Source organism: Myotis myotis, unplaced genomic scaffold (genome assembly GCF_014108235.1).
Source record: "Myotis myotis isolate mMyoMyo1 unplaced genomic scaffold, mMyoMyo1.p scaffold_m19_p_3, whole genome shotgun sequence".
Classification (NCBI taxonomy): domain Eukaryota; kingdom Metazoa; phylum Chordata; class Mammalia; order Chiroptera; family Vespertilionidae; genus Myotis; species Myotis myotis.
In genome coordinates this window covers 193,264,157-193,288,457 of record NW_023416335.1, presented here as the reverse complement: position 1 = coordinate 193,288,457, position 24,301 = coordinate 193,264,157, and the positions used below count along the sequence as shown (strand labels likewise).

Here is a 24,301-nt window from a genome sequence, read left to right as displayed (position 1 = left end):
AGTGTCAACTTTTTCAGAAAACATTTCTTGGCCCATCACTTCTTGCCATGCTTCCTTAGTACCCTGTGAAAGAACACCTGTGTCATAAAATTTGTCATGCACTTCTCTTGGTATTGGTTCACCTATCTGTCTCCCCAACAGACTATGGACTTCTAGAGAAAGCAAGGACTACAATCTGTGTGCCTGGTGTGCAGTAGAAACACAAAAAAATGTCTATGGAGTGAACATCCTGGCCCTTGCTGACACAATCTAGCTGTGTGAGTTGGGACAAGTCCCTCTCAGGTTCTTCATCTCCAAAGAGGAAACTAGGAAACTTCTACTTTCCATACTCCTCAAAGTGATGGAGTAACAGGGACTAGATTTATCACACCTGAAATAACCAAAACATTCAGACAAAAAACATGGAATCATGGTTTCTGCAATTTAAATGCTCCCCCTAAAAAATGTATATATATAAATTCTAATCACCATAGTGATGGTATTAGGAAGTGAAATCTTTGGGAGGTGAGTAGGTCACCAGAGTGGAGTCCTTGTGAATGGGATTAATGTTCTTATAAAAAAAGACCCCATAGAGCTCCCTAGCTCCTTCCACCATGTAAGGACACAGCAAGAAGGCATCAGCTATGAACCAGGCAGAGGGCCCTCACTGGACCATGCTAGCACACTGGTTTCAGACTTCCAGCCTCCAACACTGTGAGCGCGGGGGCGGGGGGTGGGGGAGGAATCTCTTGTGTATAAGCCACCAGGTCTGTGGTATGTTGTTATAGCAGCTTAAACAGAATAGGACAACAATTTGCCAGCTATTGAACATCAGAAGTTCCTGAGAGACAGGAAACAACAAGATATGATTGTTCCAGCTCATTGCTGGCAGGAAGGGAAAATAGGTAGAGGCCAGCAAACTCCCTGAGCTGCAGAGACAAACTATATGTCTGGGGAAAGCAAGGCAACTAGAGTTCATAGGACAGAGTGACCAAGAGAGAGAGAGCTCACAAACAACCCAAGAGATCTGCAGAAGTTCCCCCTGAGTATTTGGCAGTATGGGCATAAGAAAACTACCTGAGACCGAAAGAGTTGGGAATGGCACCTATTCCCACCAGTCAGAATGGAAAATCTCATCATTGCCAGGGCATTGGGTAGAGTACTTAGATCCATACTCAGTAGCGGGGGTAACGAACCTGAGATTGAGCTCCGCTCTGGACCCACCCAACAAACCATAACAGAGAGGACTGATGCAATGGCTGTTAAAGTATTGTCCAAGTCTAACGTTCTACAGCATCAAACATTTCATGAAAAGGACACATTCATTCACAGCACAAACATTTCTAGCCACTTTCCAGATGCCAGGCGCTGAGCTTGGTGGTGGATTGGACCCAGTGCTGAAGAAGTACAAAGATGATGATGACACTTTCTGTATACAAGAACGCTTTGCAATGTATCCTGCCCTTCCACGGGCACCATTTCATCAGGGCCCACAAAACTCTGCAAGGTGTGCCTGTCAAGTAGTGTTAGCATCGCTATTTTACAGATGGGAAAACTGAGACTTTGAGGGGTTGGGAATTGCCAGAGTTCATGATGAAACCAGACCTCAAACTCAGGCTTCCTGAATCCCCCGATCCAGGCTCTTTCCTTAAACCTTTGATCCTTAGAAGGGCTCCATGATCCCCTGATTCCCTGAGAAGGAAGCAGGCTGGAGCGCCCGTTCAGTCCCCACCAAACCCAGCAGCCCAGGCTCTTCTCTGTGTTCAGCAGGATCCACGAAAGGCATCTGACCCTCTTTATTATTATTAATACAATCAGCAGCAGCGTCATTATTACTGTTATTCTTGGACATCAGAGAATTATGAACATCCTCAGAAAAGGCAAGACACATGTTAGCCAGCTGTTCCCCATTATGCCCTCCCTGGGTACACGATACGCCTTTCATGTGCTTAAAATCATAAATAATTTTTAAAGTATGTCGCTCCTATTTTTTATTCCAGGGCTCAAATGTGGTTCTCATAAAAGCTTGCTTGGCCTCATTGTCACAGTCTAAGAGGTTTGCTGAGATTCTTCTCTTCTTACTTCTTTCCCCCCTTGTCTCTCTCTGTCTCCCCTTCAGTGGGGCACAGCAGTGTGGTCTGAAGCCTGATTTGTTTTCTTTCTACATTGGAATCATGTCCCTTCCTGGGATGCAAGGAACCAAGGCTATAGTGATGTCTATCATGAGCATATGCACATTACTGTCCCTGTATTACAGATAAAGAAACTGAGGCACAGAAAGTTTTACTAGCATGCCCAATATCACACAAACCTTTGGAGATCTAATGGCCCCCCAAAGATCAAGAAAGAGGTATAACAACATATGATATAAACAATATAATCTTGATTATCCACAAATCACTTATCTATAGTGACCTAAGAGGGTCTCTCTTTGCAACTGGTAGGAAAAGTCAGCAGGAAGAACACAGGCCAGGTAGAAAGATGGAGAGTGAGCCCAGCTGTGAGCATGCATACTGCTTACACCCCACAGCCCAACAGACAGTAATTCAGATTATCTGTCCCTTTGAATTTATTTGTGTTTTCCTCTGGCCCTCCAATCACTGGATAATGGAGGGTTAACCTGTTATTATTCACAGCATCTCACTTATTTTGAGAGGCTGAAAATTATCATCACACCCACCTAGTACTCACCTTTAATGTCAAAAGGCTCAGATGCACAGAGAAGTCAATAGTGTGGAAGGTGGCACCACAAGCCACTATGTACTCATTTATGGCTTTTAATTCTGTCTCAGTATGTCTTGTATACATGAATGAATGTTTGCTGACTTTTAAAATGTGGGATAAAATCCAAACTATTTACACGGCTAACTATGCCCCTACAAGCTGTGACTCCTGTCTCCACCGCAGCCTCAGCCCCTCTGCCCACAGCCTCTGTGCCTCATGCACACTGGCACATGGACCTCCTCCCAGCTCCCCACACAGGCCAGGGTTTTCTCACCTTTGGCTGCAGGACAGGTCCTTTCCTTTTCTGGGAAGTTTCACCTGTCCTCCCCACCTGGCAAACTCCTACCCAATCCTCAGATCTCAGCTCAAATGACACCATCCTTCACTCTGCCCCCCACCACCATCTAAATTAGTTCCTCCAGTTAGCTCTTTGTTCGCTCCCTTCTTTTCATTCTGTGGGTGCCTCCCAGGGAAAGTAGGGGAGGGTGGGGGTAAAGGGAAGAGATCAACTAAAGGACTTGTATGCATGCATATAAGCCAGACCAATGGACATGGACAACAGGGGGATGAGAGCATGAGGCGGGGGGGGGGGGGGGGAGGGAATTGAGGGTTAATGGGGGGATGAGGACACATTTGTAATACCTTAACCAATAAAGAAATTAAAGATTTTTTAAAAAAGAAATCAATTTCTGTATCACAGTCCCTGACTGTCATTTCTGGCTCCTCTCTAATAGTCCTTCAACACCCACAGGTTGGACCTTGCCCCAGCCAAGGGACAGATTTTGTCAATGGTCCCATCAGGCCTTTGCACCCAGTTCCCCTTCTCGGTGCTCTCATCTGTGAAGTGCTGGGAAACACCAACCACTCTGGGTGGGGGTGGTCAGGATGGCTAATTTGTAATATGTGCTGATTTCTATGGTATAAATGTAGTAGCCCCACTCCCTTATCCACAGGGATATGTTCCAAGACCCCCAATGGATGTCTGAAACCACAGCACAGAGAGTACCAAACCCTATGTATACTATGTTTTCTCTATATACCAATGATAAAGTTTATGTTAGGCACTGTAAGAAATTAGCAACAATAACTAATCAGAAAATAGAACAATTTTAACAAGATACTGTAATAAAATTCATGTGAGTATGCCCTCTCCCTCTCTCTTTCTCACACACACACGTGCACACACACACACACGATTTTATCATAATGATAACCAAGAAGGCTAAGTGATTGATGGGCAGGGAATATACACAGCCTGGAGACACAGGACAAAGGGATGATTCATGTCCCAGGTTCGATGGAACAAGGTGGCGTGAGATTTTATCATGCTACCCAGAACTGTGTGCAATTTAAAATTTATAAATTGTTGCCCTAACCGGTTTGGCTCAGTGGATAGAGCATTGGCCTGCAGACTCAAGGGTCCCAGGTTTGATTCTGGTCAAGGGCATGCACCTTGGTTGAGGGCAAATCCCCAGTGGGGAGTGTGCAGGAGGCAGCTGATCAATGTTTCTCTCTCATTGATGTTTCTAACTCTCTATCCCTCTCCCTTCCTCTCTGTAAAAAAATCAATAAAACATATTTAAAAATAAATAAATAAAATTTATAAATTGTTTAGTTCTGGAATTTCCCATTTAATATTTTCAGACTGTTGTAGATAACTGAAACCATGGAAAGCTGAACTGTGGATAGGGGGGACTGTAGCATGCTCACTGTATGCAATTTCAAGCTATCAATGGTATAACAGTCAGCTCTCAAAATTCCTGAAAATGTAACAATCCTATCTCAAGAGCCATTATGAGCCAGGACATTACTGACATCAGTTCTTACTGGGTAAGGAGAACTCGGCCCATGAGCCCCAAGTGCCAGAAGCTGACTGCCTCTCTGCATCTCCCCTCTTGCTAGCCCTTTCTCACACACCCACAGGGGCATCCACAGCCAAGCTGGGCGACTGTGGGGACCAACCCCATGTCCCAGTTACTCACTATGGTCTGGGTTTACAATGTGTCCTGGCATAGTTATCAATAGCTCTTTCACTCCCAAAGCACCCCACTTCGGATGATAAATTCAGTGGTCGGCCTACCTACTGCCCGTTGCCCTTAGCTCCACCAGCCCACAGTCCAGTATCTGGGTCCCAGACACCCCCAGCCTGGCCTGTGCTAACCTAGTTCAGATGGACATGAGAGTGAGGATGTGAAAAAGAAAACTACTGCTTCTATTTCAATAGTTTTTAAACCATGAATCTAAAAACAACTTAATAAAAAATTCAAATTCACCTTCCATTACATTTTTAGCTTCACTGTTAATGAAAATGCCATTACATTTTCATATGCTCAGCTTCACTGTGGTCCTTCCAGGCCTGGCAGCATGTCTAAATCATGGTCATGTGCATGTGCCATCTGAGGTTCCTTACTCAAACCGCAACACTTAGGTGGAACCAGTTATTTTTTCTGATTTTTTAAGATGAGAGGGATTACAGAAAACAAACAAAAAAAGAATAAAAATTCAAAGTATTCTGCACTCTTTCCAGCTGATTTAAATAGCAATCAAAGAGCATGCACTGAAAAGCCCATAAAGATATCAAATATAAACCCTACCCTCTCAGCTGTGCCTCTATTAAAAACAAATGCTTGGGAACAGGCAGTGACAATAGGGGAAAGGCCCCACCTACAGACAACCTTATGGAAACAGCAACACTTCTGGTTCGTTTCAAAAATTATTGATTGCCAAAACCGGTTTGGCTCAGTGGATAGAGCGTCGGCCTGTGGACTGAAAGGTCCCAGGTTCGATTCCGGTCAAGGGCATGTGCCTGGGTTGCGGGCATATCCCCAGTGGGAGATGTGCAGGAGGCAGCTGATCGATGTTTCTCTCTCATCGATGTTTCTGACTCTCTATCTCTCTCCCTTCCTCTCTGTAAAAAATCAATAAAATATATTTAAAAAAAAATTATTGATGATAACAATAAAAGGAATCTGTCGTGGAAGGAACTTTGAAGGCTTAGTGCACAGTGACCCTCTGCCCAGGACCCAGGATCTGCAAGTTCTCCATCTTTAATAGAACTGATGGAATTTCTCCTGCTTCTTACTTTCTGGTCACTAAGGACAATTCACGAAACTGTCCAAATAGCCCTGAATCACTACCTGATAAAAGAAGGAGGTGGTGCCCTAACCGGTTTGGCTCAGTGGATGGAGCATCGGCCTGCGGGCTGAGGGGTCCCAGGTTCGATTCCGGTCAAGGGCATGTACCTTGGTTGTGGGCACATCCCCAGTGGGAGATGTGCAGGAGGCAGCTGATCGATGTTTCTGGCTCTCTATCCCTCTCCCTTCCTCTCTGTAAAAAATCAATACAATATTTTTTTTAAAAAAGAATCATTAAAAAAAAAAAAAGAAGGATGCCGGGAGCCGGTCCATGCTTGCTGTTTCAAGGGACCTGGCATATATGGCATACTGTTCTTAATATGTTTGTTCACTTTCTTGGCACTATGTGTTTTAACCAAGGTCTCTGAAAAAGGTTGTTTCCCCAGGTAGGGAATTTCCCCTGAAGTTAGGGAGGGAATAAAACCTATTAACTAAGTGCCAGGCGGGTAATTAATCACTTTAACTACGAACAATCATGCTTAAGCTACATAATCTTTACTCCCTGGAATGGAGATAAGAAACGCCCTAACCTTTGGAATAGAGATTGATAGGATTGGAATCAACTGGTATAAATACAGATGTAACAAGACAGAACTTAGAAGACAGAACCTACACAGAACCTAGAGACAGAAGAACTTCGCTGGAGAGAACATGGCAAAAGATCCTGGACTGAACCTGACTACAGAAATTGGCAAGAGAACCTGACTAGAACCTGGTGACTGAACCTGGCTGGAGAACCTGGACAGAACCTGGCTGGAGAACCTAGCGAGGGAACATGGCTACAGAACCTGGCTAGAGAACAGGGAGAACCTAGCAAGAGAACATGGACACAGAACCTGGCTGGAGATCCTAAACGGCAGAACCTCTCTGGAGATCCAGACCAGAACTTGGCTGGAGATCCTGGCTGGAGATCCTGGCTAGGCTGCTGATCAACTGAACACTGTCTCCGTGTCCTTCCTTCTTCACCGACTCCATCCACACCTTTGGGGACTCCTGGACCTGCTGGTGTTGGACTCCGGCAGAAGGAGGTGGTCAGGGTGGGGAGAGAAAGGAGTGTCGCTTCTGTTCATGAATTTTGCATGGAGCTGAAACCCCTGCTAGTATGTGGAGGATCACAGCTGCAAAAAGATCCTACAGCTGGGGAAACAAGAATTATTTGGCATCAGTTGATCACTGTATTGCGGTGCATGCTCTTTGATTGCTAATTTATTGAGCACCTATTATTTATGGAATACCATACTAGAGTTTACAGGGAATACACAGGTAACATAAACTATAGTTTCTACTCTTGGGGGATTATGGTAGATCTGAAGACACTAGAGTAAAGCACCCAATAAATAAAAACTAACAGGTAAGAAAAATACAGACTGTAGGTAAAGGTGACTTCAGTTCAGCTACATGAACAAAGAAAGGTCTATGAGGAAAATGATATTTGGGCTTCTTGATTGTTTATTGTCTATCTGGGGAGGGTAGGAAGATCATTCTAGGACCAGAGGCAAATATTTAATGCATTAGCCAAGGTCTAGCCCCTGGAAGAAAGAGTAAAGTACTCTCCTTTGGACAAGAGTCTAACAGAGTGCAATGTAGGCTCCACAGTAAGGTGTAGTTTGGAAAAGAGCAGTCCAGCATGTGCAGAGACTTCAGTGATGTGACCAGGATCAGAGTTAAAGGGCAGCCCCACATGAGAAACAGGCACCCACAGGCTCAGTGCACTACCTGATTTAAAGCACAACTTTGAAAAGGTGGCGGATGTAGGACATTTTTACTCTTAGATAGTTGAACACAATCAGAGTGAATGACCTTAAATGTTATCCATCCCCAGTTCCCTTCACCAATATCAATAACAGGGAAAGAATAAACAAATTCACCAATTGTCACTTGGCTTACATGTAGACCACACATTTTACAGCTATTACAGAGAATTTAGGATCTTACTTTACAGATGAGAAAGCTATAATCCAGAGCCGTTAGATAAGGTAATGAGCTAGTCCGTGGCATTAAAAAAAAAAAATTAAGTGTGCGACCTCTCCAAGTCCAAGATTACTTAACCTAGGATGGAATCTTCCAAAGTATGTTCTGCAGATCACTGGTTCCCAGGACACCTGTTAATATGCCTATTAGTATCATATCAGTGTTCAGCAGGAAACAGGTTGAACGAAATTGAACCATCTTCTTTACTACAAGGCTTTTCAGAACTTTTAATTGGTCAGATAAGTTGTAATAATTAAGAGTTTTCTAGAGTTTATAAGATTATGGAATTTTGGGGGGTTTTGTTAAAACAAAACACTTTTACTCTACAGTAAATACTTTGAGAAATGTTGTTCCAGACTATGCTACCTCAAGCCCCAGTTATGGATTCTTAGGTAAAGTGAGAGGGTAGAAGCATGACTTTGGAGCCAGACAGAAATGTCTTTGAGTCCTGAATCTAACCCCTTCATGCTGTGTGGCCTTAAGTTTAATAACCTCTATGAGCCTCAGTGTTCTCATCTATAAAATGGGCTAAGGCTAGTACCTACTTCATATTGTTGTTGTGAGGATAAAAATAAAATAATGCTTATCAAAGAGCACAACACATAGGAAGCATCTGCTGTATTTAAAATAATTAATTTAGTTAGCTATTTATCAACTTATATCTTTGGTTACTAGTATTTTTCTTATTTTAATTTTGTTTTATATTGTTGAGAATGCTTTTATCAACCTTTCTGTTAAAGTATAAAATGTAGTCAAGCTTTAAAACATGGGAACATCCTTATTTTACTGATACCATTCTGCTTTAGCATAAGCTTTACCTTAATCAAACAATGATTATCTTTGGAAATAGATGCATAAGTGGGAAAATAATTGTTGAAATAAATAAGCAGTTTTTCTTAGCCACACCGGATCTCCGTCCACCATCCATGCTAAGGTGAGCCTTTCCCAAGACTCTCTGATCTCATCAAACCAGGAACAAAATGCAAAGTAGACATAGACACACTAAGGTCATATAGGAGGAAACTTGCACAAAGACTCCTCTAGACAACCCCAAAATCAAGCATCAAGAAATGAACAAGCCTATTTCAAGCAATCTTAGAAGATGAAAAGTAGATTCTTGGGATATAGAGCAAGCCAGCAAGCCTACCGAAACCCAGGTCTTGAGTTGTCTGTTTCTTGCTTTCTGCCCAGAGGAAAAGTATGTTCATTTCCTAGGGCTGCCATGACAAATTATCACAAACTGGGTGGGGCTTGTAACAACAGGAACTTACTCTGTCAGAGTTGTGAAAGCACAAGTTTGAAATAGAGGTGTCGTCAGGGCAGTGCTCCCGCCCCCTATGGCTCTAAGGAGAAAAGCTTCCTTCCTTCTTTCAGCTTCTGATGGCCACAGGCATTTATTGGCTTGTGGCTCTATCACTCCAATCTCTTCCCCCATCTTCACATGGAATTCTCCCTTGTGTGTCTGTGTGTCCCAAATCTCTTTCTACATTTTCTTAGGGTGGACCCATTGGATTTGGGTGCACCCTAAGTCCAGGGTGACCTCATCTTGAGATCCTTAAGGCTAATTATGTCTGCAAAGACCCTCTTTCCAAATAAGATCACATTCACAAGTCTCAGGGTCTTGGGGCCCTGAGACTCTCACAAGTCTTGGGGCCTAGACATTCCTTTTGGATGCCACTACTCAACCCACTATAAAAATACAAGGTGGGGGCGTGTGGGTGGGAGAAAGGTAATCAACCAAGGAACTTGTATGCATATATGCATAACCTATGAACACAGACAATGGAGTGGCAAAAGCCTGGGGCCGGGGGCAGGGGCAGGCTGGAGGGGTCAATGGGGTAAAAATGGGACATATGTAATTCTTCCAACAATAAAGAATTATTTTTTTTAAATACAAGCCTTGCAATGGTTAATTTTGTCAACTTGACTGAGTCTTAAAAGTACAAGCCTTGCACCCTGGCCGGTTTGGCTCAGTGGATGGAGTATCAGCCTGCGGACTGAGGGGTCTCAGGTTCGATTCTGGACAAGGGCATGTACCTTGGTTGCAGGCACATCCCCAGTGGGAGGTGTGCAGGAGGCAGCTGATCGATGTTTCTCTCTCATCGATGTTTCTAACTCTCTATCCCTCTCCCTTCCTCTCTGTAAAAAATCAATAAAATATATATATTTTTTAAAAAGTACAAGCCTTGCAATGGTTAATTTTATGTCAAGTTGACTGGGACATGCAGCGCCCAGATATTCTGGGTGTGTCAGTGAGGGTGTTTTTTAATAGGATGAACATTTGAATGGATAGACTGAGTAAAGCAGATTGTCCTCTCTAATATGGTGGGCCTCATCCAATCAGGTGAAGGCCTAAACAGAACAAAAAGGCTGACTTTCCCATGAGTAAGAGGGCACTCCTCCTGCCTGCCTGCTGAACTGAGACATTGATCTTATACTGCCTTTGGGCTCAAACTGAAACATTGGCTCTTCTTGGGTCTTGAGCCTGCCAGCATTTGATTGGAGCTCACACCATTGACTCTCCTACATCTCCAGACTGACAATTGCAAACCTTGGGACTTCTTAAGCCTCCAAAATCACTTGGATCAATTTTTTATTATATATATATATAATACAACTCTCCCATCTATATATATATATATATATATATATATATATATATATATATATAATAAAAAATTGATCCAAGTGATTTACATCCATGTGAGATATATATATATATATCTCACATGGATGTAAATCATATTGGTTCTATTTCTCAGAATCCTGACTAATACAGGCCTCAAATCTGAAAAGAAACAAGAGGTGTTGCAATCCTGGCCAGGCCAAGTCCCTGAAAGCAGGGTGGGCACCATGAGCTAGGGGGAGGCTCTTCCCGTGGAACTTTTACAAAAGCCACGGTTACCAAATCAGAATTTCCAGAGAGGCAGTAATAGGCACCTGAGAATGACTTCCAATAATTGACAAAGCTTAATGGAATTAATATTTTCCCCTTAAGGGGCCATGGGGGTTAACTAACATGTCATTTCTTTGCTTTTTAACTGGAATTATATTGGTTCAGCAAGATACCACCAATTTTCTCACACTGATCAGAAAATTCTTAGTGACAGTTATATGTGTTTTCAGTTAATGAAAAAGGAAGATGAATTATTCCTTAATAAATGCAATTTAGTAGATTAAACTATTCCAAAACATGGATTTTATGGAAAGAATTAAAATATGATTGGTACTTCTGCTCTAACCTTTATCTTTTAATCAAGTTAGCTCATCAGAAATTTACCTATATTATTTATAATACAACTCTCCCTGAACTACAGTTCAACATTACATTCTCAGGTTTTATCCAGAACCAATTAAGAAAAGTTATACAAAGAACATTCCAGAACCTTATATGAGCTCATCACTGAAAATATGCCCCTTATATTATTCACAACTTTTACCTAACAATTATGTTTTAACAGCAGGACAAAGTTTGCCTCCTCTGACGAAACAGAGCATGGTAGATATATAAGCCACAGTCCTTTCTGCCTTGGCTACCTGGAAACTCAGAATGAAAATTGTCTCACTTGCATTAACTACCCTGATTTTCTATTTCAATTACCATTATTTCTCTATACCTCCCTACTTCCCCCTCAGTTACATACTTCTTTTTATGTGTCCTTCTTTTAAATGCTCCATTTGTGTTTATGCTTTTGGTTGTACTCCATCTCAAGTCCTGTTTGGGGAAATAGGCAAAGATATGAATCAAATAATCCCAGATTCATGGGGGCAGAGCCAGCAGTGGAACCTGAGGTCTCTATTTGTCACACCTGCTGTCGATCCTTTGAAATGGGCGCCTTCAAGCTGTCTCTCCCATGCTGTGGGGCCTGCTGGCTTTCCCAGTGACTGCATCACAGGCCGTGCACATGGAGCCATTATGTTTGCGAACACCCCAAGGACCCATGCTATAGGAAACAGAAATCCCCCAGCACAGAGCCCAAAGGCCATCTGCTCCCGCCTCTCTACTGATTCCATGTCTGGGCTTCTGGCTTCCTCGGCAGATTTAAGGGACTGGGCCTTTTTCCCCACAACAATACAGATGTTGGCTGTGAAGGGAAATAGCAGGAAGAAGCAGCCCAGCTCTGGTGCCAACTGTCCTGCCCGACACACATCGCGTATGAACAATAATACCAACAACAGTAGTAATAGCAGTTACTTTGTGTTGCACGTGCCTCTATGCTAGGCATCCTAAATATTTCGTCACTGCTCCTTACAACAGCCCTTACTGACATTTATTATTCCCGGTTTGGAGATGAGGGGAGCTCTGAGCCTACTTTCCTACGGAGGTATGACTTGCTCGAAGTTAACGGCATCTGCTTGCATGGGAAGGACTTAAAAACTAAAGTCCTCATAGGCTCCTGGGAACAGCATGCATGACCCCTCAATATTACTCACTCTATTAATAATAGCGACAAAAGCTTTGCCAGATTGAATAAAAGTGATTTCCCCCCATTCCAGGCATGTCACTTCTTCTTAGTTTAGTGGCTGGGTTAAAATGATTTCATTGATAAGAATAGACTTGGTTACTCCCCCTTGTCCATCCCTGGCCTTGTCTCTGCTGCAGGCAGCACTTGGAGCATAAGTGAATGTGAGAGATGCGAAAGGGGGGTAGCCATTCATAAATATGAAAGTGAATGAGAAATAAACATAGACATTGACCACAGTCTAGAAAGGCCACCTTGGTAATAAGCAGAAATGAGAAAACAACCATTTCAAACCTTCCCAGGCTCCTCAGGGGCAAAGGCCAGGCCTTCCCACCCTCTTTCTGTACATGAATGAGTGTCCCTCACAAAATGCTGGCTCTCTTGTTGTTGTTTTTGGAAAACAAATGCTTCCTTCCAAGGTTCCCCTTCCCAATTAATATCTGTGCTCAGGACTCCGAGTCCCTGGACACATTACTATGGATTTGTCCAGGTTTGAGATCTCGATTTCGTGATTTCCTCCCCATCTTCTTGGTCTCTCCAGAGCCCGCTGAGTTATGACACAAACTTCCACTAGCCTGGAATATGCTTAGATGATCCCATACCATGCCTCAGCCTTCTTCCACGTTTCCCCTGCCGCCAGGATGTGGCTCTCTGCAAATGTGGTTTATTCTCATTGCAGTCACTTCCCAGACCCACTTAAAAAGGAGAAGAGTGCCACTGGACCCAACACTGACCCTCCACAGACTTCCCTGTCTCATCCTTCCCTCCATGTTCATTTCTCATCTCAGGAACTAGATTTAATCCCCACCACCACCCCTGGGGTCAGGTCTCAGAATAACTTTTAAAAACATATGCATCCTCCCCAGCATACCAGGTTATATTCCAGTCTCCTGGTTATGACACCCCCTGTAAGGTCAACAACAAGCCACTGCATTGCTATGAATACAAAGATCAGGGTCATGTCACTGAACCCATAGAAGGATGCCAGAACAGTCCACCTGTGTCACATCTGGGGCCCAGAAACTTTGGGAGAAGTTCTTTCTGTTATACCTGGAGCCTTGTAGGAGCCACCATCTGGCTTTATTCTCCCAACTCCCTGGTTCACCATGTTTCCATGCAGAATCTGTCCTGTGCTAATGAGTCACTGTTTTTTTGTTGTTGTTGTTGATATATATATATATATATATATATATATATATATATATATATATATTATTGATTTTCCACAGAGAGGAAGGGAGAGGGACAGAGAGACATCGATGAGAGAGAAACATCGATCAGCTGCCTCCTGCACACCCCCCACTGGGGATGTGTCCACAAACCAGGCGCATGCCCTTGACCGGAATCGAACCCAGGACCCCTCAGTCCGCAGGCCGATGCTCTATCCACTGAGACAAACTGGTCAGGGCGATGAGTCGCTGTTTGACACACCATCTAACTAGTGTTTTGATTCTGGGCATGTGCATTCTTCCTGGTGCTCCTTTGACTATAGCTTTCTGAGTGCATGGATTATTTCTGTGCCCTTCAGGGTCTCTCCAAAGACTCTCTTACTGTGAGAATTCCATCAGTGTTGTCTGCCTATTGGGTCAGGAAGGACATTGATTGGGGGACTAGGAATTGAGAATATACATAAAAAGACTTAAGAACACAGACACAATAACAAATTCCTGTATTTCCATAGCACTGGTTAAGAATTGGATTCTTACAATGGCCTTCTAAGAAAAATAGGGCAGGTATTATTATGCCCATATCACATGTGAAGAAACTGAGGCTCTGAAAGATGAAGTGACATCCCCAAATCATATAGCAAATAAGTACAGAACCAAGGCTAAAAGTCTGGTCTTCTGAGGATTGTCTAGTGTAGTGTCTCCCAAAATTAAAAGGAAGAAGGGGTAGAAAATAACCAAAGTGCTCATCAATGCATGGCTAACGAAGATGTGTTGTATATTCACAATGGAATAGTATTCAGCCATGAGAAGGAAGGACATCCTGCCATTTGCAACAACATGGATGAAACTTGAAGACACTATGCTAAGTGAGATAAGTCAGAGTAAGAAAAGTACTGTATGAAATCACTTATACATGGAATCTAAAAATCTAAACTTTTGTGAAAACAGAGAGTGAATTGTTGGTTACCAGGAAATAGAGGGAAGGGAATAGGTTAGGTGTTGTTCAAGGACGAAACTTCCAACAAGTAGTACATAAGCCTTAGAGACCCAATGCACAGTAGAATATGGACAACAATATTATATTATAATCATCAAACTTGCTAAGAGACTAGAACTTAATTATTCCAACCACAAAAAAGAAAGAAAAAGTTATGTGACATGATAGAGTTGCTAATTATCACTGCAATGGCAATCATATTACAATAGCTAGATGCATCAAATTAACATTTTGTACAACTCAAATTTACACCAGGTTATATGTTAAACATATTTTTGAATTATGAAAAATAAATGCAAAAATAAAAAAGGAGGGAAACTAAGAGATGGCTATAATATGTCCTTGTCCTAATTATCCTTTCTACAAATTCAAGTGCAAGTACCACCTAAACTATACATGGGAAGTTCCAATAGGATAAATGTTTGGGGGCATACAAACTCTGAGGGAAGATATGCTCTCAAAGGTATGAGCTTGTGAAAGGACAAGCAGAGACCAGAGGGATCAGAGGCTGGCACTACTTGGGGACTGAGTCTGGGTCTGAGGGAAAAAGAAAGTGGTAGAACAATGAGAAGTGTGATAGGGTGTTCAAAGAACAGAGAGGGAAGCTAGGAGAAGGCATCAGAGGAGAGAGGTTGAAGAGAAAAGAAGGAAAGGAAAAGCATGGGAGTAAAAGAAAGATGGAGAGCAAAGAAGAAAGAGAGGTAAAGAGAAAAAAATTGAAGAAGGATATATACTTTTTCTATGTCTCTAGGTTTCTTGCTAAAAGGATCATTCTGGGGACAGAAGCAGTAGCATGGGCATTAGAGTTTTGCTCACCTTCTTTCCGTGGATCAGCCAGCAAAAGATAAAAACATAGGAAGCAAGATACAACTAGAATGAGATTAACAGAACATTATTCAGATAAACCAGAGAAAGGAGAAGAAAAAATATATGTTGAAGGTAGAAGAAAGAGAAGAAAAAGGGGTTGGCCATGTTAGGACACCAGCGGAGGTAAGCAGAAGCCTCTATCTAAGGCTAAGGCTTGGGTCCTATTGCCAGCAGACTGGGAGAACATCAATGGAGGAGGAGCAGAGATCTAGAACAAAGATGACAGATCACATTTGAGGACAGCAGTAAAAGGACTGAAAGGATTAAAACGGTGAGACAAAGAACGCAGTAGTACAACTAAGGGGAGAAAGATCACAGTGTGGTCCTTATGAAACCAAGACTTTTAGGCATGTGACCCCAAAACATTGACCTTTTTATTAGCAGAAGTTTGTAGCCAATGTTCATGTCTATGTTTGTTTCTTGTTTAATAGTCATGTGTCCACCTGCCATGGAGGTATTATCCATCTTAATAAACCTGTAAAAACAGAACCCCCAGACTTTATCCTTCTTGAGTAGTTCATAATGGCATCCCACATGATGGTACTTGATGAGTGATTTTTTTCTTTTTTCTTTTTTTTTCGTGTGTGTGTGTGTGTGTGTGTGTGTGTGTATGTGTATGTGTTGATAAGTGATTTTTGATGGGAATGGTAAATCTGTTGGTAATGAAGATGTAAACATAGCCAATAATGCTAATCAGAATGGTGTTGCTGACTATAAGGATGCTAATGATAGTGGAGATGGTGATACAGGCAGGTGATAATGGTGGTACAGAAGGCAACAAATATTGGGAGAGTGGGAATTATGGTAGTTAGAATGATGAAAATAATCTCTGCAAAGCTTGGCCACCACTTGTGGAATGACACTATAGGTGTGTATGTGAGTGTGTGTGTGTGTGTGTGTGTGTGTGTGTGTGTGTGTATGTGAAAGATACAGAGACAGAGACAGAGAGAAACAAAGACAGATAAAGAGATAGATCATCAATAGATCTCATGGTTAAACTAAATTATTATCTGCCCCAGGACCCTTCCTAGAGCCATCTCAAATGGTCAAGGCCAATAACCACCCATTTCACCTAAAATGCCTAATTTTTTTAAAAAAAGGAATGGTGAATCTGTGGCCATGTTTCTTTTCTTTTTGGAGGTGTGAGGTGTTTGCTGGATTTTGTTTTACAAGAAGACTGTCACCTAGGAATTCCCTGAGAAGGTTTCTAAATTATACATAGACTATATCAGCTAAAAAGGGCCTTAAAAATCATCTAAACTGTGTGGCTTTCAACCCAGATATGGATGACAACCTCCTGGGGATATTTTTCACAATACTGACACCAGCTCCTCATTCCACACCAACCAACAAAATCAAAATCACAAGATGAGACATTGGTATGAACACTTTGAAAGTATTCCCAAATAATTTTGACCAACTCTTCTGATGAGGAATCTTCTATTTTACAGAAGAGATGAGCCAAGCCCACCACACACAATACTTAGTGGCAGAGTCACAACCAAAATATTCACAGCATGTTTGGTGCAATTTTCCCTACATGCTGCTGACCCAATCATCATGGGTTGCTGTCTCTTCTCATTGTTACATTCACTCTGGAAAAAAAAAAATGCCTGGTTGTGTTGGAACCCCAAGAAGAGGAAGAAAAAAGAAATCAAGAAGCTAGATCAGGGTAATGTCTGGCTTCTCATGGAGCCCATTCCAGGTGGAGCTCTGAGTTGAAAAGATCTCCAAATCCAGCCCCTCTCCCCTCCCCCAACTCTTTTCCTGTCCCACCCACATCATTCCCCATACTTAGGGTCCTTGGGGAGGTAAGTGTGATTTCACCTCCACAAAAACCCATGTCCCACATGACTCTGTTCCCCAATTATTCACATTCATCCAGCCCTCAGGAGGCCCTTAACCCCAGAAGAAACATGTTCATACTTTCTTGGTGGGAACTTTGATCTTCAAGAATTCTGCCTCTCTGGCCAGCACCTGCCATGGGGCATGTATCCGGACAAAGATGGATCCTTGGCTTTTATTCTGTAAGATACAAAGAAAGAAGAAATAGAAACACTTATAAGGACATAGCTTGAATTTCTGGTTCCACAAACTAGAAGCCACAATCTGGTGTTTCTTCAGTTTCTGATTTTTGTTCTCTTTAAACTTCACTAGGGACCTGTCTCCTCCTACCCATACCATTCTTTTTGAAAAGTTCTCATCAAAGCCCATAGAGCAGTGTTAGAGTGGTCCCTGGGGTTTGGTGGCTTCAAGGGGAAAGAAAAGTTAAAACCATTGTGTGCACAGATTTGAAATATAAGTAATTATCTACACTAATAAAAGACAAACATGCAAATTGACCATACCTTCGGTATGCCATAAGCCACACCCACCAGCCAATCAGAGTGACTATATGCAAATTAACCCAACCAAGATGGCGGCCGGCAGCCACAGAGCTGGAGCAAGTAGGAGGCTTGGTTGCCCCAATGATGGAGGAAGCCAAGCTTCCCGCCTGCTGCAGCTGGCTCAGAACTCCACTGAAGGCAACAAAGTTTCAATTATAGAAGATAAATAAATCCCAGATACCTGCTTTCAGCCAGCCATGGCCACAGAGCTGGAGTGAGTAGGAGACTTGGGTTGCCCCTGGCAATGGAGGAAGCCAAGCTTCCCTCCCTCCCACCCTGGCTGGCTCTGAGCTCCACTGAAGGCTACAAAGTTTCAATTATAGAAGGTAAATAAATCCCAGAATAAAAAGAAAAAAAGGAGAGGCTGGGAGCTTCTGTCGCCAGCAGGGCTTGGCCAGCCTGAAAACCGCCCTCAGCCCCTCACCCAGGCTGGCTAAACCTCCATGGGGTGAGGGTCCCCATGGGGGGGACGGGGGCTTGACCAGCCTGCAAACAGCCATCAGCCCCTCACCCAGGCTGGCCAGGCACCCCAGCGGGATGCCCACCCTGATTTGGGACACCCTTCAGGGCAAACTAGCCGGCCTCCACCCATGCACCAGGCCTCTATCCTATATACTAAAAGGGTAATATGCAAATTGACCCTAATAGCAGAACGACTGGGAATGACTGATCACTGTGACACACACTGACCACCAGGGGCCAGACGCTCAATGCAGGAGCTGCCCCCTGGTGGTCAGTGCGCTCCCACAGGGGAAGCTCTGCTCAGCCACAAGTCAGGCTGATGGCTGCCAGTACAGTGGTGGTGGTGGGAGCCTCTCCCGCCCCTTCAGCAGTGCTAAGGATGTTTGACTTCAGCGTAGGCCTGCTCCCCGCTGGCAAGTGGACATCCCCTGAGGGCTCCCGGGCTGCCAGAGGGATGTCTGACTGCCAGCTTAGGCCCAATCCCCCCAGGGAGCAGGCCTAAGCCAGCAGGTATTCATCCCCTGAGGGGTCCCAGACTGCAAGAGGGCATAGGCTGGGCTGAGGGACCCCTCTGAGTGCACAAAAATTTGTGCACTGGGCCTCTAGTGATTTTCATAAAAATCCTATTAACTCTCAATAGTAGTTATGTGGTTTACTTCTGCCAGCATTCGGTGAACAGTCTGCAATTTGTCGACATACACCTATTTTCATTGTTTGTTGTTACGTTTGTATTTTTGTTCTACTATTGTGCTGTGTCACAGCCCCAAATCACAAAAGGGGTTCACCCATGCCAAACAGTAATTATATAAATAATAATGTGAATAGTATAACTCCAAATAGTATCATAAATATAAATCATGACCAGGACTCAAGTGTGAATGTATGTTCCAGGTCAACTGATTCTGTGAGTATATTGATTTCACCCAAAAATGAAAATGAAAGGAAATGCACTGATGAGTGTTTGAAAATTAGGTGTTCATGACTCAACAATCCGTTTGGCCCTGGTCTCAGTGTCTGTTATAAAACCTGGTCAGATTATGGCATGAAGCATCAGTTTCCACTTATCTTCAAATAAAACCTCAAATGTTTTCAGAACAGGCACACACAGGGGGAAAAAACTTTTTATGACATAAATTCAATTACTAGTAATTTTGTCACCAAAGAATGAAAGAGACCAGAACAAGTAGGAAATAGGCAAAAGCCCCATCATTTATGAGAAGCATCTAAAACTATCTACAAAATTAATCACAAACGCTATGTCCACGGAGAAAGTAGAACAAAATGATAGCAAAATTTCTTCATCAAAGGACTGTTGGAAACCACTTAAAACCTGTGCACCACAGTGGGGAGATTCTGGTGTGCTGGTCAAGATGCCATACAGATACAGCCTCTGAGAGGCAGAGTGGGGACTGGGGAACTAGCAAGAATGCTCTACAGAGACACCTGCTTGCAGCATCTTGTTCCAGTTACCCCCTGAAAACCCATGCTCCAGGAGAAAGGAGGCTTTATTAAATTACTGTGTGTTTTGTGAAGCAGGATGCATGGAGACCAGTACTGAGGAGGCACCACCTCCATGTGCAGCAAAGATGTCATTGCTCACATAAAAGTAGTTGTCCCTTTTGAAAACCATCCCCCAACTTCATTCACAGGGGCCAGTTGGTAGTCAATAACGTGTCCTCTGCTCTTGGTTTAGCGGTGAAGATAGTAGCCTCTGACCCTGCCCCTCCAGTGTGCCAGGCAAAGAAATAAGTGACAAGAAGACTGTTCTCCCCACTGAAGGACATTGACTATGATGGTGCTTGCATATGAAATGATGAATACAATGAAAAGATATGTTATGATGCTCATAATGCAAATGAAGACTACTTCTTTGATTTTGAATGGTGGCTCTGCCATATATTCAGTAATTCAAATATCCAGAACCTACCCCTACTTTGTGAATAAAAGCTGATGATTTATAAGGGAGAAGAATAAAGAAGAAACCAAGAGTTTGCAAGAGTATTACACTATGAAATGAAAGTCTGGGATAGTCCAGAGTTCAAAATACCTGAAAACAATCACAGTAATTGTGAAGTTCATTTACTGAGTGTATGTCACATGTCAGACAGAGTTGGGTAATTATGTGCTTCCACTCACAGAATGTTCACAGTCCTAAGATGAAATATTCAACCTTCCAGCCAAGTGGACACAGTTATGACAGAACACCGGACGTGGCCTTTAGCGAAAAATTTCCCCAATATTTATGTCCATATATGATTACAATATCCAGAACTACTAGACAGAGTTTTCAATCATTTGTTGCTACTTCTAATTGCAATGTAAGCTTTTCTAATTTAGTAAAAATAAGAATAAGAAAGGAAACCATCTGTGAAGCTGGTCTACAACTCAGCTCTCCATTATGGGGACATTAGTTGCCTCTAGCAAAGCATTCTTCCTCTCTAGTCTCCTCAAATGGAACTTGTTTCAAGTGAAAATAAAAGCTAGAATGCAATTTTGTGGTGCTAACATGTAGTCATCATGTTCCTTTTATGCCATCCCATATTGTTACCTTCTCATAAAAAGAAAAACATGAGAGCTGATGTGAAATATTAGCTGGTGTGACTGGCTATGTCTCCTGAAGAAAAACAAACCCCTGAGCAGAACTTCCCCTCCATTCTTCTCAAATGCAACTTGTTTCAAGTGAAAATAAAAGCTAGAATGCAATTATGTGATGCTAACATCTAGTCATCATGTTCCTTTTATGTCATGCAATATTATTACCTTCTCATAAAATGAAAAACATGAGACCTGCTGTGAAATATTAGCTGGTGTGACTGGCTGCCTCCTGAAGAAAAACAAACCCTGAGCAGAACCATCATCTAATGCAGAAGCCCTTTCACTAAAATTGGAGATTAATGTAGATTAAGCCAAAAGAAGAAGGAGAAGGAGGAGAATGGGGGAGGGAGAGGGGGTGGAACAATGGGCAGGGGTAAGAGGAGGAGGAGGAGGAGGAGGAGGAGGAGGAGGAGGAGGAGGAGGAGGAGGAGGAGAAGGAAGGAGGAGGAGAAGGAGGAGGAAGAGGAGGAGGAAGAGGAGGAGGAGGAGGAAGAGGAGAAGCAGAGGGGGAGGGGATGGGGAGGGGAAGGGGAGGAATGTGTAGGGGAGGGGGAGGAAGAGGAACAGAGGGAGAGAGGGAAGGGAAAGGAAGGAAGGAAGGAAGGAAGGAAGGAAGGGAGGGAGGGAGGGAGGGAGGGAGGGAGGGAGGGAGGGAGGGAGGGAGGGAGAAAGAAAAAGAAAGAAAAGTTAGTTCTTTGTTCTCTAGGCCCAGCAGACTTCTATTCTGCCCTGTTTTTGGATTCTTTGAGGCATAATGCTGGGGGGGGGGGGGGGTGGTAGAAAGAGCCTGGGCTTCAGATTCAAATAGAGTAAGATTTGCATCCTGGATGTTGTAGTTCTGAGACACTGGGCAAGTCACTTAACCAAATAAGCCTCAGTTTCTTGATCAGAATAGGTGGATGTGAAACATTTCAGGACTGTTGTGAAAATTGGAGATAAAGTATTGAAGTCTATGTTATACAGCATGGAATGTGGACCATTTCGTAGATGTCAGACATTACTGACTAAAATGACTGTTTCTTGCAGGGACATTATCTGAGACTTCTAACACAGCACTGGGCACACAGTAGGTCATCATTGAATTCCTGTGGCTTAGAGAAAAATAGTTCCTGTTGGATTAAAATTATGGATAAGTAATCCTGGTTTACTCCCTTGATCATTTTTCTATTTTAGTTTGTTTTAGGGGTTGTTGTTTTTTGTTTTCTCAATTTTTAAGTATAGTTCATATACAATATTATATTGGTTTCATGTGTACAATATAGTGATTTGACATTTATATACCTTACAATGTGATCACCATGCCAATTCTAGTAATTATCTGTCACCCTGCAAATTTATCACAATATTATTGTTATATTCCCCTTCACCTTTTTCACCCATCCCCTCACCTTGTTTTCAAAAGGTCTCATGGACCCTAAAAAAAATTCATAGGTTTTTCTGGCCAGTGTTGCTCAGTGGTTGAGCATCGACCTATGAACCAGGAGGTAACGGTTCCATCAGGGCACATTCCGGGGTTGCAGGCTTGATCCCCAGTAGGGGGCATGCAGGAGGCAGCCAAACAATAATTATCTATCATTGATGTTTCTACCTTTCTCTCCCTCTCCCTTCCTCTCTGAAATCAATAAAAATATATTTTTTAAAAATATATATTCAAAATTTGAGGACTAAATCAGAAAACATTATTTTCTGAGCCCAATACAAATTTAATATAAAATATAAGAGTTTAGGCATCAGAGTATATAACCCATCCCTAAAAGAGATTTTATAAATAAGTAATAAATGTGATTCTGTGATAAGATATCCAGGCTGTAATCAATACAGAGCTACATGGACTATCATGGAGCTAGTATGACCAGCCCCGAATGGATTTATGATTTACAACTGTCAGAAGACCAGCTCTATCCAACATGGCAACTAATTTTACCTGGCAATAACCCCTAGCCTCATTATACGTTCACTGTAATACATTATCATACTAAGCAACACCCCCCACACCACCACAATTAGAAAAAGAAAGTCCATATAAGGACACAATATAGCCAACAGGGCTCTTCCAAGAAGTCTCTACCACTTTCCTGGGAAAATCCTGAATATTCCTCCCCCTTATTGAATGCTCTACCCCTTGATTAGATGAGCCTCAATAAAAGAAGCAAATCCCACTAAGGAATAGCCCCTCTCTACATCACTACTTCACTAATAAACAGTCTTTCGCTTTAAACTCTATGCTGACTTGTGTTTTATGCAAAGCCAAGAACCCACCATGGATCATGGACCTTCAGGTCCCCAAATCCCAGAATGCCTGCATCATTTTGAGGGGCTCTGAAATCCCATCAGGCAATTAAAATTTAAGTCAATGTAAAAAAAGTTGTAACATATAATTTGGCTCTGGTCATCAGGGAGGGGAGAACCAGTGCACAGAGATTTCTCTAGGAAAGCCCGAATACGTCCATCTGAGGGTGCATCTATTTCAATGGCAAGAAATGTGAGTGATATGAAGGGGCAGGAAAATTTATCCAGCTCAATTGAAATGCACCACAAATACTATGCAACTTCTTTCAGTGTCATTCCATTTTCATAAAACCTTACAAATTCTGTTTCTCCAATTCCTAGGTATCAGGAAGAAGGCACCCAAGAAGAGAATATAAGTACTCTAGTCAAAGGAAATAAATCCTCAATCATAACCTGACTCTCATCTTTCTCGGTTTCCTTTAAGTTGTGTTGTCAGTTCATTTTCCAGGCCTGTTTTCCACTAACTAAACCAAGAGAAAACTGAGTTCACAAAGAGGCAAAATCTGGTCACCATCTTGAACTTGTATCCTGCCTAATCAGCCAGTCTCTCACTATCTCCCTTCCTCTCTAAGATTGCCTCAACAGTGAGCCTAATTATATGTGCATTCTCTAAGGCATTAGTACCTCTACCCCTCCTCCATGGACTCCAGCCACACAGCCCTTCTCATTAGTTTCCAACTGCTTAACCAGCTTCCCACATTGGCGCCTCTTCATCCAACCAGCCTCCTACTTTAGAGCCTCTTTGAAGTAAGTCTATTTCCTTCACTACAAAGTCCTCCCCAACCCCAGACTCAGCCAAGTCCTAATTGGGTCTCAACTGAAACATGACTTCCTCTGGGAGGCCTTTCCTGAACCCCTTGGTTCCCCTCTTGCCTGCATAGCTCCTGTCCTTCTTCATAGCACCAACCACTATTGTAATTACTATAAGTAGGTGTTTAACAAACATCCCCCTGGCTAGACCTTAAGCTCCGTGGGGACAAAACAACATGTTTTATTGGATGCTTTGTCCCCAGCAGCCTCCACTACCTGTAATGTAGTAAATTCTCAGTAAGTATTGCAACTTTTATAAATATATAAATATCTGTATATATATATATATATATATATATATATATATATATATATATATATATATATATATTTGGATCCTGGGACCAGTGTCTACAAATTGGCTACCATCGTCCAGAAAGTAATTGGTGATTTTTGACCAACCAAATTAAAGTCTAGTTCCATTTTAAGAAATGAATTCAGTCCTTAGGTGTCA

The 24,301-nt window shown here is 42.6% G+C and overlaps 1 protein-coding gene across 1 annotated transcript in view; it reads right to left on the bottom strand.

Annotated features, from left to right (window-relative positions):
• Nucleotides 1–24,301, bottom strand: part of ANO2 (anoctamin 2) — a 162,925-nt gene that overhangs the window by 86,760 nt on the left and 51,864 nt on the right. The window contains exon 4 of the mRNA XM_036299040.1: nt 17,231–17,329. Within this exon, the coding sequence (XP_036154933.1) occupies nt 17,231–17,329 (99 nt within the window). The remainder of the gene's footprint in view (nt 1–17,230; nt 17,330–24,301) is intronic.